Source organism: Macaca fascicularis, chromosome 4 (genome assembly GCF_037993035.2).
Source record: "Macaca fascicularis isolate 582-1 chromosome 4, T2T-MFA8v1.1".
Classification (NCBI taxonomy): Eukaryota; Metazoa; Chordata; class Mammalia; order Primates; family Cercopithecidae; genus Macaca; species Macaca fascicularis.
In genome coordinates this window covers 5,697,755-5,717,419 of record NC_088378.1, presented here as the reverse complement: position 1 = coordinate 5,717,419, position 19,665 = coordinate 5,697,755, and the positions used below count along the sequence as shown (strand labels likewise).

The 19,665-nt window shown below is 35.8% G+C and overlaps 1 protein-coding gene across 10 annotated transcripts in view; it reads right to left on the bottom strand.

Annotated features, from left to right (window-relative positions):
• The window catches only part of PDE10A (phosphodiesterase 10A), a 676,118-nt gene that overhangs the window by 89,073 nt on the left and 567,380 nt on the right, over window positions 1-19,665 (bottom strand). For all 10 annotated transcript variants that reach the window (XR_012433277.1, XR_012433276.1, XM_074036771.1 and 7 more), the window contains 5 exons: window positions 8,572-8,712; window positions 6,650-6,805; window positions 5,185-5,235; window positions 3,744-3,802; window positions 2,116-2,167 (listed from right to left, as the gene is read on the bottom strand). Coding sequence is in view for 8 of the 10 variants with exons in the window: in XM_074036771.1 (XP_073892872.1) it covers window positions 2,116-2,167; window positions 3,744-3,802; window positions 5,185-5,235; window positions 6,650-6,805; window positions 8,572-8,712 (459 nt within the window). In the remaining 2 variants the exon portion in view is untranslated. The remainder of the gene's footprint in view (window positions 1-2,115; window positions 2,168-3,743; window positions 3,803-5,184; window positions 5,236-6,649; window positions 6,806-8,571; window positions 8,713-19,665) is intronic.

Genomic DNA, 19,665 nt, shown 5'->3' with positions numbered 1-19,665 from the left:
CTGAGTAAATTTGCATGATCTCTGATTTGGCTTAGATATAAAACTAAAAGCATAAACAGCAAAAGAAAGAAATAGCTAAATTGGATTTCATCGAAATCTTTGTGCCTCAAAAGACACTATCAAGAAAGTGAAAAGGCAACCTACCAAAATGGGAGAAAATATTAGCAAAGCAATTATGAGACAAGGGAGTTATAGCTAGAATATATGAAGAACTCCTAATGAGCCAATGATAAAAAGTGGTCAATGGCTCTGAATAGACATCTCTCCTAAGACAACATACATGCGGCCAATAAACACAAGAAAAGATACTCAACATCATTAGTCATTAGAGAAATACTAATTGAAACCACACTGAGATAGCAGTTTACACCCATTATAATGAAGAAGTCAGATAATAACAAGTGTTGGTGAGGATGTGGAGAAATCAGAACCCTTGTGCACAGCTGTTGGGAATGAAAAGTGGTGCAACTGCCATAGAAAGTTTGACAGTTCTTCAAAAAGTGAAACACAGAACTATTATATGACCCAGCAATTCCACTCCTAGGTATACACCCCAAACCATGGAAAACAGGCATTCAAACCAAAACCTGTAGAGGAATGTTCACAGTAGCACTATGTACAAGAGCTAAGATGTGGAAACAACTCAAATGTCTATCAATTGATGAATGGATTTTTTTAATGTGGTACGTATATCCATAAAATGGAATATTATTTGGTCATAAAAATGAATGAGGTACTGACACATGCACAGTATGTAATTTTGAAAACAGTATGCTAGGTGAAAGACGCCAAGGCACAAAAGGCTACATATTATGTGATTCTTTTCAGACAGAATGCCCAGAATTGGTAAACCCACGGAGAAAGAGAGTAGACAATGGTTGCTTAGGGCTGGTGAGGCAAGGGGAAATAGGGGTGTAAGGAAGTGATAAGCTAAGGAGATAATAGCTAAAAAGGGTATCCAAGTTGCTTTATGAGTTAATGAAAATGTTCTAAAATTGATTGATGATAGTTGCACATATCCATGATTATACTAAAAACCACTGAATCGAACACTTTAAATGGATAAGCTGTATATACGTAAACTACACTTCAATAAAGCTGTTTTTAAAAGAAAATAGTAATAATACAAAGAACAAGCAATAAGTGCTTCTTGTACCCCTAGTATAAGCTCGATGTCAGTCTACATTGTAACTTTATATTTTTCTTAAAGGTATTCACTGATTTACAAATTCCTTCAGTTGTTTCATAACGAGAAGTTATTTTAATGTACAATTCTTTTATTTTTGTCTAGATAAAACTATAGAAATAACTTATCACAGAAAGAACGTGCTGAAGTTAATAACCTGTGTTATTCTCTAATTACCCTTAGTAAACTTCCTGTCTCTACAAGACGTTGCACAAAGCACACTTCATACTTGTCTTTTACTGTCAAATAAAAAAAAAATCTTATCAGTATGCGACATAAAATTGCTAGATGAGAAAACTCTTTATTGCAGAAGGGTACTGTATTTTGAGATGGACCAGAAAAATGAGGAGAAAGAGCATTTATTAAAGCACGTAACAGGGCACAAATGGTACCGAGAAAGCCTGGGCTTCCATGGCATACACCCACACATTCTGACAACTAGAAGCCACTTCTGAAAGAAGTTTCACTAGAGACCTAAAAGTACTCAGCAGCATAGGGAAATATGCCTATGACTCTACGTCATACAGCTTTCGGCTCAAAAGTGCCTGATAGCCATCTAAGAGAAAGGAATAATTAAGACTAGAACTAAGCAGAATGAACTTGGAGATCAGGAAAAAATCAATGGAGAATTCCTAACATATCCCATATATAAGAGGTGTTTTGAAGAATATAGAAAGAAACCAAATGTCTTTTCTAAGTCTGGCTCTCCATTAATAAAGAAAAGCTCTGAGCTTTTTAAAAACGTTATTCAAACTTACTGCCCCAAAATTAAAAGAAGTGACAAACAGATCAAGGTGTGAATTCCTAAGCACCACATTTTCATAATATTAAAAGTGCCTGTGGATAAAAAAGTGTAAATGTTATGTCATATATTAGCACCATGGGTCTAAGGGTTAAATAAAATCATACTCAGAACAAAAACAACCTACCATTATGTGTTCAAGTAGAGAATCTATTGCAACTATGTTATCAAAATATGTTCTGAAAAAAAGAAACAAAAGTCCTGTAAATAATTTTATTAGATCACAGTACATATTACACTTTGAATACATTTCTTGGTTTTGTCTACATCTAAATAAAAAACATAAATATCATTTGATTTTTGTGATTTGGTAAAAAAAAATCAGTACTGTAATATTATTTTAAAGAGATAAATGAAACTTTATCATTGACCTTAGAGTGAGGGCTCTATAATTCCAGAGAATGCAATCAGTATTTATTTTATTGACAAGTATCAGTGTAGAGAGAAAGTGTGTTGCATTTAACAAAGTACGCAGAAATAAAATTGCACCTACCATATTTAATATTTTCATTAATAATGCTGATCTAAAATAAAAATATTTAAATGTGCTAAATCTCATCAATAGTTAAATATAAATTATCACTGAAAACTGGAGAAAGTTCGTACTTAAAGTGTACTGAGAAAGTAATGTAATTCCGTTGAGAAGAAATGTCAGCATACAAGTAATGCTAAGGATCTAATGACTTTATATGAGTCTATATTCATTGTTATGAACAGCAAGTAAATGTTTCAGAGGCAAATAGTGCATATACTAAAATGTAAACCTGAAAAAATGTAAATCAATATGCATGTAATATATAGAAAATGTAAAGAAGGACTCTTAAGATAGACTCCACTGGCTAGGTAGTGCTTTACCTAGTTGGCTTAGGTATCCAAAGAGAGCTTTTTCAGTCCCATACTACTTTAATTTTATTATTTCAAAAACTAACTGTAACATAAACTAGTAACTTCAAACTAATTAATGAGGATCAATAACAATTACTGACGGGTAAATTGTTAGGTGCATTTACAGTGACACGTGAGACATCACATGTCATCATTGCTGCTGGAGGACACAGAGGAAAAACTACATTATTACTTCAGTAAACTTGGAGGAGGACATGACCCTAAAGTTACCATGTCCTGGGGCATATTTTAGATTTCAATGATTAATTATATGGGTCAGATATATAGACGATGTCCCCTGTAGTAAATAAAAGCAATAAAAATACGTGATTTAATAAATATCTATTATATAATTGCTTCCACTGTCAGTCAAAGGGAGTTTTTCTAGGCCAAACCAGGGAAATAGAACATTTTCTCGGAAATGATAACTGAGATACTATACCTGGGAAAATGTAAATAATAATAATAATAATGTTTAACTTACTGACATTATTAGAAAAACCAATTAGGACTTTTTGTAAAAAAATAAGCCAGAACATTTTCCCTCCCACTGCAGCCAGTATTCTCCTGCAAAAATAGAGATATTTAGTGTCTTTAACATATTCTAAGAGAGTCTATTTAGAAAATATACATCAAAATTGAAAATTAAGATAATCACATATATATCTGCAATCCTTCACTTTAGAGTGAACGTGAATGAGAGTATAACTCTACAGTCCACAATGATTAACCATTCTTCCCAGACTACTTGTGAAGATGGATCTTCAGTTAGCAGCTGCAACAGACGATAGTCTATTTCTGCCACAGGCTGCCCTTAATTTAAACCGTTGATTAATAAGAGCTACTACATCCCTAGAAATGAACACTTACTTTGATACGTCGAGTAGAAAGTCATTCAATTCAGTCTGTTTGGCAAGGCCTCTGCATACCTACCATATAAAAATAATAGCTACAATTATAAGAGATTTCTGCTTATTTAAAAATAAAACTTCCAGAATACTAAGTACCTTATTTATTGAAAGAAGGCCTAACACAATCACTTGGATTATAATGTAATAATATCAATAACCATTAATATTTACTGAATACTTAAATGTGCTAAGCATTGTTCTAAGCACTTTATATTTATCGTTTCAAGCACCAAAAAACATTATAGGTTTGGAAGTTACATTTCATAATGGAGTTATAAAGATGTTAAAAACCTTACTGAGGCTTCAGAACTAATAAGTGATAGAAGCACCATTCAGGTCCGGGTACACTACCCAAGTCCCTCTTTAGAACTACTTTACACTGTACTTCTAAAAACTGTAGTTGAGCACATATTCCACCTACACTTCATAATTCAAGAGTCCTTTCCACTCGTTCTATTATACTACAGCTCGATTTTTCTTCCTACCATACAGTTCCTCCCTCATCAGCTTCAATTTGCTGAAACAGAAGTAGAAAAATAAAACCACCACCAAAAAAATTAAGAGAGGGAGAAGATACAAAGAACGCTATATTGCTACCATGTTCTTGAACTTTAAAGTCTAACTACCAGTAAAACTCTAAGTAGTTTGTCAGTTTTACATTAGGTAATATCTTCAAGAGAACCAGATATCTTAAAGTTAGAATGTTTCACAGACCACTTAGAGGAAAATTTAACTTAAGAAATGGAATCGGCCGGGCGCGGTGGCTCAAGCCTGTAATCCCAGCACTTCGGGAGGCCGAGACAGGCGGATCACGAGGTCAGGAGATCCAGACCATCCTGGCTAACACGGTGAAACCCCGTCTCCACCAAAAAATACAAAAAACTAGCCGGGCGAGGTGGCGGGCGCCTGTAGTCCCAGCTACTCGGGAGGCTGAGGCAGGAGAATGGCGTGAACCCGGGAGGCGGAGCTTGCAGTGAGTCGAGATCACACCACAGCACTCCAGCCTGGGCAACACAGCGAGACTCTGTCTCAAAAAAAAAAAAAGGAATGGAATCATAAAAATATCAATGCAACTCCAGTAGAAGATTATTCCTAGATTTTCAGCACGACATATGCCATTTATTGTATAAATACATATATACACACACACACACACACATATATATGCATTATACATACATATATATATGTGAATGCACACACATGTAATTGCAGAATATTTAAGGCAGGGAGTAAGTAAATATAACTGATTAAATTAAAATTTCTAGAAATAATAGAATACTATAATGTCCCAAAATAAGGCATTAGGTGACTTAACCTCTACTCCAGTCTTCAATGCTGTGCTCTAAAAACATTCTTCTCCCTTAGGAAGCCCCTGTAAAAACACCCCAAAGACTCACCTGCACCTGATGTATTGCTACTGAAGCCCAGGCAAGATTTGCTGTTGCAACCTAAAAAAAATTAGAAACACATACCTATAAGTAATAATATGTATTTTATATATGTATATAACAAGATTTTATTAGTCACATGTAGTCATCTCAACAAAGGACTGGGGCATACATGTATATGAAGAATTTTCTGAGGTCACTGAGCTTTTGAACATTTTCCAAACACAAAGCACCAAATATTTACAAGGTTTTTCTTTTATATTTTTCCCCTTCTATTTAATTGACTTTAATGTTCTCTTGTTCATCTTAATTTGGAATAAAATGAAAAACAAACTGATTGTTAAGAGAGCTGTAGCCCAATGATTTTAACAAAATTATTATTTTTCAGTTTAACAAAAATGCTATTGAAAAGTAATCTAATGACCACTTTAAATAATGAAATATTTCTAAAATGTAAAAATCAAATATATATTTTATATATATATATATACACACACATCAGCTAACAAGTTCCTCAAAATTACTAGCTATTCTACTTTTATTATTCACTCATTCAACAAATATTCATGAGTGTCTATTATGTACCAGGCACTATTCTAGGTGCTGGAGGTACTGTAGTAAATAACAGAAATGGAGTAGCTTTCAGTGTACTTCAGGGAGAAGCACAAGCAAGGAAATAAGTATAGCATATAATATACTAGATGGTGACAGGTGCTACAGAGTAAAAGCAGCAGATAGAGGGAAAGAAATACTGGATAGGAGCCAATCAAATGTACATGAAGTGTTCAGGGAGGGCCTTATAGATAAGGCAACATTTGAGGAAATTCCAAAGGATGTGGCTGTGAGGGGGATAAGTGGAGAGAAGAAAAAATGTAAAGGCCTGAGTAGTAGCCTGTCAGCCTTGCCTGAGGATGCAGCATGGCTGGAGTGAGTGAGGGACAGGTGGGGTAGCAGGAGATGGGTTCATTCAGGCAAGTGGACAGGAGTTGGGCCACTGAAGGGAATTGGTTCATACTGGATGTGATAAATATCATGTTAATATTTGCTTTTAGTATTAATGAGCCAATTCAGTGAATAGTGAATGGAATTCAAATGTATTTGACACTAGAGCCTTTTATTCAGGACACAAGCTAAGGAAAAGACATTTTAAAGAAAACATAAAGACAACCAGAGTGCGAAACGTCTCCAAGGTCATTCTACTACTTTCTATGACTCAGAATATGGCATACCTTTTATTGTTATACTGGATTTTACTTAACAAAAGGACCATATTTCTTATGTAACCAGTTTCCTCTCTAAACAGAAACAGGTTTTAGAATCATCATTATTAGTATCAAAACACTGTTAAGCAAATTGTGATTTTAAATATTCATTCATGTATTTTCAGTTTAGTATTACTTAGCAATACTAACAAGCACTTTCAGTAAGCTAGGTACAACTAAAAATTCTAACATGCAGCGTTTAAAGAGCTCACCTCCTGGTGACTAAGACAGAAGGCTTCTTTGCCCCAGTGCCGATACAGCTCAAGAATACCAATCAAGTCACCAATTGCAGTGACAATTGGTAAGCAAAGAACAGACTGGATACGAGTCCCTGATTCCAGTCCAGTACCTCTTGGAAATCGCTCATCCTGAAAAACAAAAAGAGAAAAAGACATCAATTCAGTGACATGATCATTAAGTTATGATTCTTATTTCTATCAGAAATTGCCATGATACTTGTAATCAATAATAAGCAGTACTTTTCAAAGGAAAACTAAATGATGATAGCCACCATCAATCTTATGTAAGGAAATGCTTACTTTTTCATGGAACTTATACCCAAATATTGCTTTAACATTTCTTTATCCTTATGCAGTATACATTGAATGAATGATGAATGTTAATTTCATATAATAAAAATAATCATAAATGCTGACATCATCTTGTATGTGCTAGAACACTCTCAGGGTATTTACAGGTACAATGCCGCAGAGAAAATTACTCCAAATGTAAACACTATGTGAAGAAAATTATATGTAAACTTTTTTTCTACTTTTAAGCCTAGAGTAACACAAAAGTGTATGTTAACAACAGTCATTCTAATTGAATCTCAAAGGCCTATAGTAAGTATTCAAATCATCTAATAATGATCAATTATTTATCATAAGAAATGAAATTGGTTCTTTGATTTTTTAATAATTTTCTAGCTTAGTAAAGTTACTCAAAGGAAGTACAGGGAAATTGAATGAATTAATATCAAAAGCACCAATTCTATTTATTCAAATTCTACTATCTGTAAGAAGCTATCAGGATGAATTAGAGCGTCATGAAATAGTGTAACTCTGTACTTGTAATTTACAGATCTTTTGAAAATGTACATACACAATAGAACATTTTCAAATGAGAAGTTATATAGCATTGGCCCTCCTCTCTCCTTCCCTCCCTTCCTTCCCTTCTCTCTTTCTGTCTCTTCCTTCCTTTCTCTAGCTACCCAATTTATTCAAGGTCATACAAACAATGGTGGAAAAATCAAAACTAAAACCGAGGATTCATGGCTCCTATTAGCACTTAGAGCAATTTTTTTTATACCTGTATACTTGTTACCTTTAAAGTCTATATTCCATGTCATAAAATTTCATTAAAATGTCCACATGTACTGTGGAAGACTAGACTGAGGGCTCCAACTTGTCTAGTTTCTCTGTACCTATGTCCTTTGTTAAGGATCAATACCAAGTCTGGGCCTGTCCATGTGATTTGCTCTGGTTAATGGGAGGGTAGTAAATTTGATGTAAGCAGAGACTTGAAAACTCACTTGTACCTTTCACACTACTTCTTTCAGACTCCTGCTACCATGGCAAAAACAAGCCAGGATAGCCTTACTGGAAGGGGATGAGAGGCACAGGGAAAGCAGAGGGCATAAGAGGCCAGCCAGCACCTAACTGATGGCCAGCTGACCTCAGACACATAGGCAAGCCCAACTGACAGCAGTCCAGATAAGCAGAACAACCCAGTCCTTAGATTCATAAGAAATAACATGTGGCTACCGTATGACACCACTAAAATTTGAGGTAATTTGTCATACAGCAATAGCTAACTCATTCATATGCATCCTAGCAAAATATGAAACATAAAACAGTAATCATTTAGTTTACATTCATATAGATATACACAGTATTTTTGTGTTAACTGTACTGGCATGTGTTGAAATAAGAACTGTGCAAATTTAGCTCTTAGTTGGTAAAGGGAATTTTCTGAGTACAAAAAATTAACTTACACATCAATATACTGATCTGTAACTAGCTTTAAAGCTTTTAAAAATGAAACAGTTTAAATTATACCATCAAAATGATATGCCATCTTTCTTAATTAAATACTTCAGGTTAAAAAGATCACACAGAGTCAAAAAGCCACTTACTCCAAGGATGTCTTCTACTAGCAATGTCTTCCTGGACTTGGCCACATAAGCAGAGATGGTGGTGCCCTGAGTGATGGGCCCAGCAGGGATGAGGCGGGGTTTTCCTTCCTTTATCCCAGGTGGTGTGAATATGCACAGGCTCTAGGGAGAAGAAAAGATGTTTTACAGACTTTCCTGTACATATGCATAGTACAAAAAGACACACGTGAGTCTTACTCAATAGTCATAATAAATCTGTGAGTCAATTAAAAGAAGAGTCATAACATGAGGAAAGGTGCTTTGCCATGATCAAACCAGATTATCTAAAGTGAAACTATCTCACATTTCCAATTCACAAAAAATGCAAACTCATATGTAAAATTTGAATGTACAGGCACAGAAACACTCGTCAAATAGCCTCCTATTCTGATACACAGAAAATAATGAAATCAGAAAAAATACCTCCCGTGATTGGGATCAAGATTCTATCAGACCACAAACACACACAGGGTCCAGCCTCCCTATAGACTTGATACATGTTACCTGAAGACAGAATCAGTAGCCGCAAGTCAAGTGATTTGGTTACATTCTTCATTTTCATTAGAAATCTTCCCTTCTCAGAACTTTCTCTTTATAAGACTCACTCACATTGCTTCGATGGCTAGTTTATAAAACTGCAGATTCAGAATACTCTAGATGAAAAATTTGCTCTTCTCTGAGCAAAAATCTTGACAAAATCTGAGTGATCCTTCCCCTTTCAAATGACAGGGTGGGAAGGTAATGTCCTGAAACTATTTTAAAATAAATCGTTTTTTAAAAATAGAATCAGTTATTTTGATGAAATCCAAACATATGTTAAAACTACTTTCTACTAAATAAGAATTGCTACTTAAATCACATAGAAATTGGGGGCAGTGTTTTGACATAATTGTATTACGATTATCTACAAAATTTGAAAATACTAAGGTTTAGGTAAATTTCCCACAGACTTCACTTTATTTTTATCTTATGTTGGATTACTCTAAGAACGAAGACAATTTGAAGCAGTAAGTATTAGACAGCCCTCTTAACCTAAGTACCTTTCTACAATACTTGTTATTATGAAGGTAGCTCCAAGGATGAGACAGATATATTTATTAACTTATCAGGTAAGTGGTTTTTAAGCTTTGTAAAATTACAGAACTCTTTCTTTCAACATGTTAAAATCAAAAGAGAATGAACCCCATTAACTTGACTTAATAAATCCCATAAACTTGGTTTAATGAACAAGGAGGAAGGGAGAGGAAAGCAAGGCTTTGCTTTAACCCTGGGTGCTTTAAATTAATAACAAGTATAAATGATTAGAAGTTAAGTTCAAAATACCTGCATTTCCAAGTATATCTACATAGGGCTGTGCTGAAGTCGTATTTGCTGTTAAGTCCAATGCATGTGAAAAATTTATTTTAAGTAATTATTTTGAAAAGAACGAAGCTATTTAATATGTTCAAATAGAAAGTATATACTTATGGATTAAAATTTTCATATATGATGAATGACAGTTGCAACTTAGTTATTCTTTAAAAGGCTAGAAAAACCATTTTCTAGTTACTATAACTACATTAGGCACCAATATACATATGGCATAGAGTAAGACTCTCGTTAGATTCAATATCTATCATTGTCCAAATACAATTCAGTTTGTCACCCTTTCTTAAGACAGAACGAGTAGAAAGGTAATTCAAGAACAAAAAGGAGATAAATGCAAGAAAAAAAAATTAAAAAGTGGCATATTTAGAATGAAGAAAAATTAGAATTGACAATGATTTTCTCAAACTATAAGGAAGCAACTGTCCCTTTTCTGTACCAAAGACAGAACTGCAGGAAGTGAACATAAATTGAACCGAGTGGTTTAGATAACTCTTAAAGAAGAACATGTCATAATGAAAACAGAAGGTGAACTCTGGAGCAAACCTCCAACAGTAGCTCTGAATTTTTGTGGGGGGTGTGGAGGGAGTCATAGTTTTTGGCTGCATTTGTTTGTTTGAAAAGGTAAAACACACATCTTTTTTTATGACTTAGCCATAGGCCCTTTAAGGCTGAATTTAATCGCATGTTCAAATTATATGTAGCTTCATAATCCAATAATAATGGACTATCTTATACATTCCTACATTATTAGATGATCATATATTCAGTATTATAAAATATGTACTGCTTCTGTGTAGGTTTCATATGATACACAAGTAACAGATAAGCAAATACTGTGCCCGAGAGTGTATGGAAAGCTCTTCTATTTATTAAGTTTGCTGAAAATAAAAGGTTTAGAAGTCTTTTAACTACTTGCCAGAATATGAAAAACTCCTCCATGTAGTTAAAAAATAATTATCAAAAATCGACTAATACTCTATAGTGGAAGCTTCATACTTGTTTTCCTAATTAGCTCATGATTTTTGTTCATATTAATCAAACAAATGTTTCCAATGAGAGCTGAGGATAAATGCTAACAAAACATTGAATATATAGCGATATGAAGGCCAAAAACTCCAGCAGAAGGGAAAATGAAGCCTAACCTCACAACACACACTTGTTTCTGACATGTTTTCATGGCTCCACTTTCCCTCCTTTATATTAGTGGTTCCCTACTCTGTTGTTTTCGTTTCATTTGCCTCCAAACAATTTACCTGCAAAAGCTCCCTTTTTAACATTCATTTCTAATTGAGGATCAGTCACTGGAATCACATGTTTTGCAGAAGTATTTTTTTAAAGGATTTTTGTAGTTGAATGCATTGATAGGTAGCTACCTGTTACAAATATAAAAAGTCAATAATGAACCTCTAAAATAGAGGTTGAATTTTACACGTATTCAGGGCTAGGGAAAAGTTAATTCAAACTCCCTTTACTCTACAGATACTGTCAAGTAGGAGGTCATGGACTGAATCATCATTTTCCCACTGATTGAACTGTCACCTTCATCATACATTTCATCCTCAAATATGCTTTTTTTTTAATTTTTAATTTTTTTTGAGACAGAGTTTTGCTTTTGTTGCCCAGGCTGGAGTGCAATGGTGCAATCTTGGCTCACTGCAACCCTTGCCTCCTGGGTTCAAGCGATACTCCTGCCTCAGCCTTCCGAGTAGCTGCGATTACAGGCATGTGCCACCACACCCGGCTAATTATGTATTTTTAGTAGAAATGGGATTTCTCCATGTTGATCAGGCTGGTCTCGGACTCCCGACCTCAGGTGATCCACCCCGCATTAGCCTCCCAAAGTGCTGGGATTACAGGTGTGAGCCACGGTGCCCCACCTATCCTTAAATATACTTGGGTCTGTTTCTGAATTCCCAATTCTGTATCATTGGGTTTACTTGTAGACCACAGTTTTAATTATTATAAAAAGTCTACAGTACATTTTGTGATTTGGCAAGGCAAATCCTGACTTAGTTCTTAGTATTTCAAAATAATCATGATTTATTTTATAAGCTATACACTTTGGCCTGGGCACAGTGAGTCATCCTTATAATCCCAGGGCTTTTGGAGGCTGTGGTAGGAGGATGGCTTGAGACCAGGAGTTCAAGATCAGCCTGGGCAACATAGTGAGACCCCACCTCTACAAAAAATAAAAAAATTAGCTGGGTGAGGTGGTGCATGCCTGTAGCACTAGCTGCTCAGGAGGCCGAGGTGGGAGGATCACTTGAAGTCAGAAGTTTGAGGTTACAGTGAGCTAAGATTGTGCCACTGTACTCCAGCCTGGGTGACAGAGTGAGATCCTGCTTAAAAACAAAAAAACAAACAAACGAAAAAGATATATACTTTGCATTTCTCATTGGTGAAGTATCTACATGAATGCATTAATCATTAATAAAAGATTAATGTAAATAAGTTCTAAAGACATTTACACAGGAAATAGGGACTTCATTTTTCAAAATCAATATAATTGCTGACTTAAAGATTTAACTGGGATATTCAGATTAATAACATAAAAAACCTTATGCTCACTATTTTCATAGAAGGATGAATAAAAACACCAGACACTATTTTAAGAAGTATTAAGCCTCTTATCCATATATTTACAATATCAAATTTATCTATAATATCCAGAGTTGAACTGAGTCTTTAAGATTAACTCCTGCTCTACTATTGTATAAATATATGAAAACTGTAATTAGAACAAGCATCTTTTAGAGGCCAGAGATAAAAACCACAACTAAAAAATAAGGAAAACCTTTAAAGTTTCAAACATTAGCCACCTCTATCGTTTCCAGAGAAGAAAGTAACTGCCTTCAGGATATCTACTTGACCAAAGGCTGCTGTAGTTCTTTAGCATTTGAGAGTTCTAGAGGTGAAGGTGACCACTAGTCACTCCACCTCTCAACTAGCATCAATGAGACTGCCCAAAGAGTAGAAAATCAATCCTATCAGAGTCCAGGAAGTCCTAGGGGAGGAATCAGCTTTTAAATTTTTCTAAGAAACTCATTATAAGGTAGCTAATATTTTGTGGTAACAGCAAATTTTGGTATCTATTTCTAAAGAGATAATTTAAACTAGAAAAGATTGGGTGCACAAGTCATAATCAACAGGTTGGTTCAATAAAGGAATTAAAAACATTCAAATTATAAAAATGTAAATTTGGGGAAATAAATTGATTTGGTGGAAAATGAACAAGAGAATAGACTAATACAATTTAGAAAAATACCATCTTTTAATGAAATGGAAAAATCCAATTCATTGATATCAGCCAAATAGATGTTTACTTCACTTGGTTAACACTTGCCTTCATCTTTCTTTCCATGTACAACTCAAACATCACTTTACTCATGAGACTTCAATTCAATGTTAAGACTTCAACTCACAACCAGTTAAATTTTAGAAACAAGGTATTTAGGTTTACCAATAGGCTATTATCCTTTTAGACACTAGATGGCACTGGATAGTAAACAAATTTAGATCTATGTAGATGGCCGTAAGTAAATAGCTCCCACATTTACCTGGAACTTGATATATGGATGACTAACTTTGTTTGCATAATTCTTAAAAATAAATCTGCTGAAGTTCACTGTGCACTTGAAAAAGGCAAACAATTACTATAAACTACCAGCTCTGAATACGAAGAATGCAATACTTCCGGTGAATGTTTAATGCATACATATTGAAGCTAAAACTTAAGATTCTTCCGCTCTTCCATTTTTTCCAATTGTATCCCAAGTACAAAACTGAAATGTGTTCTTCCCAGTATGTGGGTAATAAAAATCAAGTAACAAAAGGGCAGGGGGAAGCTATGTTCTTAAAAGAAGTATTGTGTTAGGGTGGAAAGAGCATAGTTTCTCTTTGTAGAAAGCACGGTAACTTTGGAATGGGAGCCTAGCCTTTAGTTTTTGACTAGCTGTGTGAACTCGGACAATCATTACCCATAAAAGAGACCTTGGCTACCTCATCCCTAAAATGAAAGGATTAAATTAAAAAATTTGGAAGTGTCTCTTTTAGCTTTAACATTCTATGAATCTAAGACTTCTAGAGTCATCTAGTTGCTCATGTTTATAAATAATAATAACAAACAACTGCTTCACTAACTTATCAAACCTGTAAATTGTGGAAAGATTATTTTTAAAATAACATATATATATATAAAACTATCAATAAATTTACTTCTGAATTAAAAATTTTAAGGTATAAAGTACATAAGGTTTTCAGCTTTCACAAACAACTCTGATAGATAACAGTGGAAAAACTATAAAGATAATATTATCAGGTATGTTATACATGTAACTAACCATAGCCATACAAACAAGAAAAGTTGAATTAAGCAAAAATTCAGTCATGAAAAAATTATTTTTTTCCCTAAAACATCTCAAGAGCACTTTGTCTATAGCAGACATTGCTATGGGCCAGGATACAACATACACTGTTTTCTTTGTTAACTCCAGATTTCTCAGAAATTGCTTCTTCTGCCCAAAAGACATCCTTTATTTTCCCTCTCATCTACTAAGTGAGAGGTCTTAAATCCCCACTCAGATATTATCTCCTCAGCATCCAATCTGTTTTTATGTGCTGCAGCCCCATCACATTCATGGTCACAGAGCCCTTGAGCTCCTCTGTTAGCACATAAAAATCATGTGCTGTAACTAGCTGTTGATTTTTCTATCTCCCCTACTGCTTGTACATTCTTTGATGTCAGAAATAATTTTGTTTTTGTTTGCTCAGCAATTTAGCACAGTTTTTTGGTACTTAGCAGACGTTTTAAACGGTTTGTTAAACAAACAGCATTTATGGTGTAACATTTAACTAATGGAGGGTAAATGGTAAATTAAGGTTTAGAAAGTTTAAGAATCTTTCTAAACCATGGGCAAGGACTTCATGTCTAAAACACGAAAAGCAACGGCAACAAAAGCCAAAATTGACGAATGGGATCTAATTAAACTAAAGAGCTTCTGCACAGCAAAAGAAACTACCATCAGAGTGAACAGGCAACCTACAGAATGGGAGAAAATTTTTGCAAACTACTCATCTGACAAAAGGCTAATATCTAGAACCTATAAAGAACTCAATCAAATTTACAAGAAAAAAACAAACAACCCCATTAAAAAGTGGGCAAAGGATATGAAGAGACACTTCTCAAAAGAAGACATTCATACAGCCAACAGACACATGAAAAAATGCTCATCATCACTGGCCATCAGAGAAATGCAAATCAAAACCACAATGAGATACCACCTCACACCAGTTAGAATGGCAATCATTAAAAAGTCAGGAAACAACAGGTGCTAGAGAGGATGTGGAGAAATAGGAACACTTTTACACTGTTGGTGGGACTGCAAACTAATTCAACCATGTGGAAAATAGTGTGGCAATTCCTCAAGGATCTAGAACTAGAAATACCATTTGACCCAGCCATCCCATTACTGGGGATATACCCAAAGGATTATAAGTCATGCTGCTATAAAGACACATGCACACATATGTTTATTGTGGTACTATTCACAATAGCAAAGACTTGGAATCAACCCAAATGTCCATCAGTGACAGACTGGATTAAGAAAATGTGGCACATATACACCATGGAATACTATGCAGCCATAAAAAAGGATGAGTTTGTGTCCTTTGTAGGGACATGGATGCAGCTGGAAACCATCATTTTCAGCAAACTATCGCAAGAACAGAAAACCAAACACCGCATGTTCTCACTCATAGGTGGGAATTGAACAATGAGATCACTTGGACACAGGAAGGGGAGCATCACACACCGGGTCCTATTGTGGGGAGGGGGGAAGGGGGAGGGATAGCATTAGGAGACATACCTAACGTAAATGACGAGTTAATGGGTGCAGCACACCAACATGGCACATGTACACATATGTAACAAACCTGCACGTTGTGCATATGTACCCTAGAACTTAAAGTATAATAAAAAAAATTTTTTTAATTAAAAAAAAAAACTTGCCAAGTCACACAATTATTAATTACACAATTATTAAGTGGTGAAACAGAACTCACACAATCTAACTCCAGAACTAAACTTATTTCAATGCTAAACTACTTACTGGGAAGTTTTCCTTTTCCCCCCAAGTTCTGAAAAAGTATAAGGAGCACAGGAATTCTCCTTCTGAAAGGGCTGCCCCAGTAGCAAATGAACAATGTAGGTACAGGAGCCCAGGCTGGGCTCATCACTGTCTCTCCAGGTTTAACGTGGTGCCTGGTGATGACTGGTGCTCAAAAACAGTCAGATGAATCAGTGCCCTACTGGTGTGTAGAAAGGTAATATTTCAACAGTGTCTTCAATTTCCTCCTTGGCTACTGGACTAATAAGTTTTCGATTTTCATTTGTATTAAATAGGATAATTAATATTTTCCTTGAAAACTGTTCATTTTTATCTAAGTTTTCACATTTGTTAGTAAAAATAATCCCTCATAATTTCGCATTTTCATTATATCTATTGTTTTGTTTTTAAATTATTAAACAAATATAATTATGTTTCTCTTTTTTTTCATCAGTTTAGTAAACGGTTTGTCTGTGTATTAGTCTGTTCTCACACTGCTAGAAAGAACTACCTGAGACTGGGTAATGTATGAATAAAAGAGGTTTAATTGACTCACAGTTCCGCAGGCTTAACAGGAAGCATGACTGTGAGGCCTCAAGAAACTTACAATCATGGTGGAAGGCAAAAGGAAAACAAGGAACTTCTTCACATGGTGACAGGAAAGGGAGTGCAAGTGGGGAAGTGCCACACACCCTTTTTTTTTTTTTTTTTTTTGAGATGGAGTCTTACTCTGTCGCCCAGGCTGGAGTGCAGGGCGAGATCTCGGCTCACTGCAAGCTCTGCCTCCTGGGTTCACGCCGTTCTCCTGACTCAGCCTCTGCAGTAGCTGGGACTACAGGTATCCACCACCACGCCCAGCTAATTTTTCTATTTTTAGTAGAGACGGGGTTTCACCATGTTAGCCAGGATGGTCTCAATCTCCTGACCTTGTGATCCACCCGCCTCGGCCTCCCAAAGTGCTGGGATTATAGGCGTGAACCACCACACCCTGCCCGCCACACACTTTTTTAAACCATCAGACCTTGTGAGAACACATTCACTACCATGAGAAAAGCAAGGAGAAATCCGCCCTCATGATCCAATGTGGCAATTACAATTTGACATGAGATTTTGGTGGGGAAACAGAGTCAAACCATATCATTCTACCTCTGGCCCCTCCCAAATATCATGTCCTTCTCACATTTAAAGACCAATCAGGTCTTCTGCACAGTCCTTCAAAGTCCTAATTTATTCCAGCATTAACCTGAAAGTCCAAGTGTAGGCCAGGCATGGTGGCTCACGCTTGTAATGGGGAGGCTGAGGCGGGTGGATCACCTGAGGTTAGGGGTTTGAGATCAGCCTGGCCAACATGGCAATGCCCCATCTCTACTAAAAATACAGAAAAAAAACTAGTCGAGCACAGTGATATGTACATGTAGTCTCAGCTACTCAGGAAGCTGAGACAGGAGAATCGCTTGAATCCAGGAGGTAGAGGTTGCAGTGAGCTGAGACCATACCACTGCACTCCAGCCTGGGTGACAGAGCAAGGCTCTGTCTCAAAAACAAAAAACAAAAATAAATGTCCATGTCTAAAGTCTCATCTGAGACAATCCAAGGCCCTTCCATCTGTGAGCCTGTAAAATCACAAACGAGTTAGTTACTTCCAAGATACAATGGGGGTACAGGCATTGGATAAATGCTCCCATTCCAAAAGGAAGAAACTTGCCCAAACAAAGGCAGTACAGACACTGTACAAGTCCAGAACCCAGTAAGACAGTCATTAAATATTAAGGCCCCAAAATAATCTCCTTTGACTCCATGTCTCACATCCAGTGCATACTGATGCAAGGGGTGGGCTCCCAAGTCCACAACCACAGCTTTGCCCCTGTGGTTCTGCAGGGTATGGCCCCTGCGGCTGCTTTCATGGGCTGACATTCAGTGCCTGCTGCTAATCCAGGCACATGGTAGAAGCTGTTGGTGGATCTACCGTTCTAAGGTCTGGAGGACAGTGGCCCTCTTCTCACAGCTCCACTAGACATTACCCCAGTGGGGACTCTGCATGGGGAACTCAATCCCACATTTCTCCTCTGCACTATACTAGGAGAGGGTCTCCATGAGGGCTCTGCCTCTGCAGCAGAATTCTGCCTGGATATCCAGGCATTTTTATCATCCTCTGAAATCTGGGTAGAGGCTCCCAAACTCTTGCCTTCTGTGTACCACAGATGGAGCTGAAGTGAATGGGACACAGGATGCCATGTTTGGAGTAGCAGGTCCTTGGGCTTGGTCCACGAAACCATTTTTCCTAGGCCTCTGGACCTGTGATGGGGGTGCTGCTGTGAAGATCTCTGAAATGTCCTGGAGACATTTTCTCCATTGTCTTGGTGATTAATATTTGGCTCCTCTTATGCAAATTTCTGCAGCCAGTGGCTTGAATTTCTCCACAGAAAATGAGTTTTTCCTTTCTACAACATGGTCAGGCTACAAATATTCTAAACTTTTACGTTCTGCTTCCCTTTTAAACACAAAACCCTCTCTTTGTGAACACATATGACTGTGCATGGCTAGGAGCAGCCAGGCCTCATCTTCATCTGAGACCACCTCAGCCTGGACTTCACTATCCGCATCACTATCAGCATTTTGCTCACAACCATTCAACAAGTTTCTGGGAAGTTTCAAACTTTCCCTCATCTTCCTGTTTTCTTCTGAGCCGTCCAATTTCCTTTGCTTTTAGCCATTATAGGAGTTCTATGAAGAATTCTTAGACAGAAATTAAATATATTAAAGTTAGGGTCTAGCCCAGAAAAGAAAAGGAACCACAAGTTGGTAAATCCTAACCTAATATACTGAGTTTAACATGTGTATTATTTGGATAAATAATAATGGTATTGATAACGTCTTCTAACTTGTTTTCTTGATATCTCAGTAACTAAAAATACTACTACTTCTGTCCATTTTCTCCATTTTGCTTCAGAAACTTCAATGCACCAGAATAAATGACAGTTTCATTTTTTAACCTGATCTAATTTTTTTTCTTTTAACAGTTGGATCTTCTTTATAAGTAATTTTGTTATAATCACATAATGATTTCCATAACAATATTTTATGTTTTAATTTTAGTGATTTTTAGTATTTAAGTTTTGGTTTTTTCTGCTAAATGTTCTATGTGAAAAAAACCACAGAATGTTTTTTCCTCCTTGCTTATATGAATGTGCGTTTTAAAATTCTATTATAACTTCTGACATATTTAAATGTTATTTAAGTTATATTTCTCATTACATCAATTTCAGAAATTTATTTCTACTGACTGAGAAGAAAATTAATACTTTAATATGTGTAAAAACTTATTAAAGTGTAATACTTTAATAAGTGTAAAAACTGTATAATTCTTTTTTTAACCCTTAGTATTTGTTGATATGGACAGAAAATTTTCTCAGTCTATTTGGGTTTTATTATAATTTTGTCACTAAAGTATATAATTTTTGCTGTGAAATTGAGTTATTTAAGAAAGACTTTCTTGCTATGATTTCAAATCGTGACAATTCTTTAAAGATTGATAATTATGTAGACTATGCTACCTTTCATGTGCAAAAGACGAAATACAAAAATATATACATGTATCTGCTTA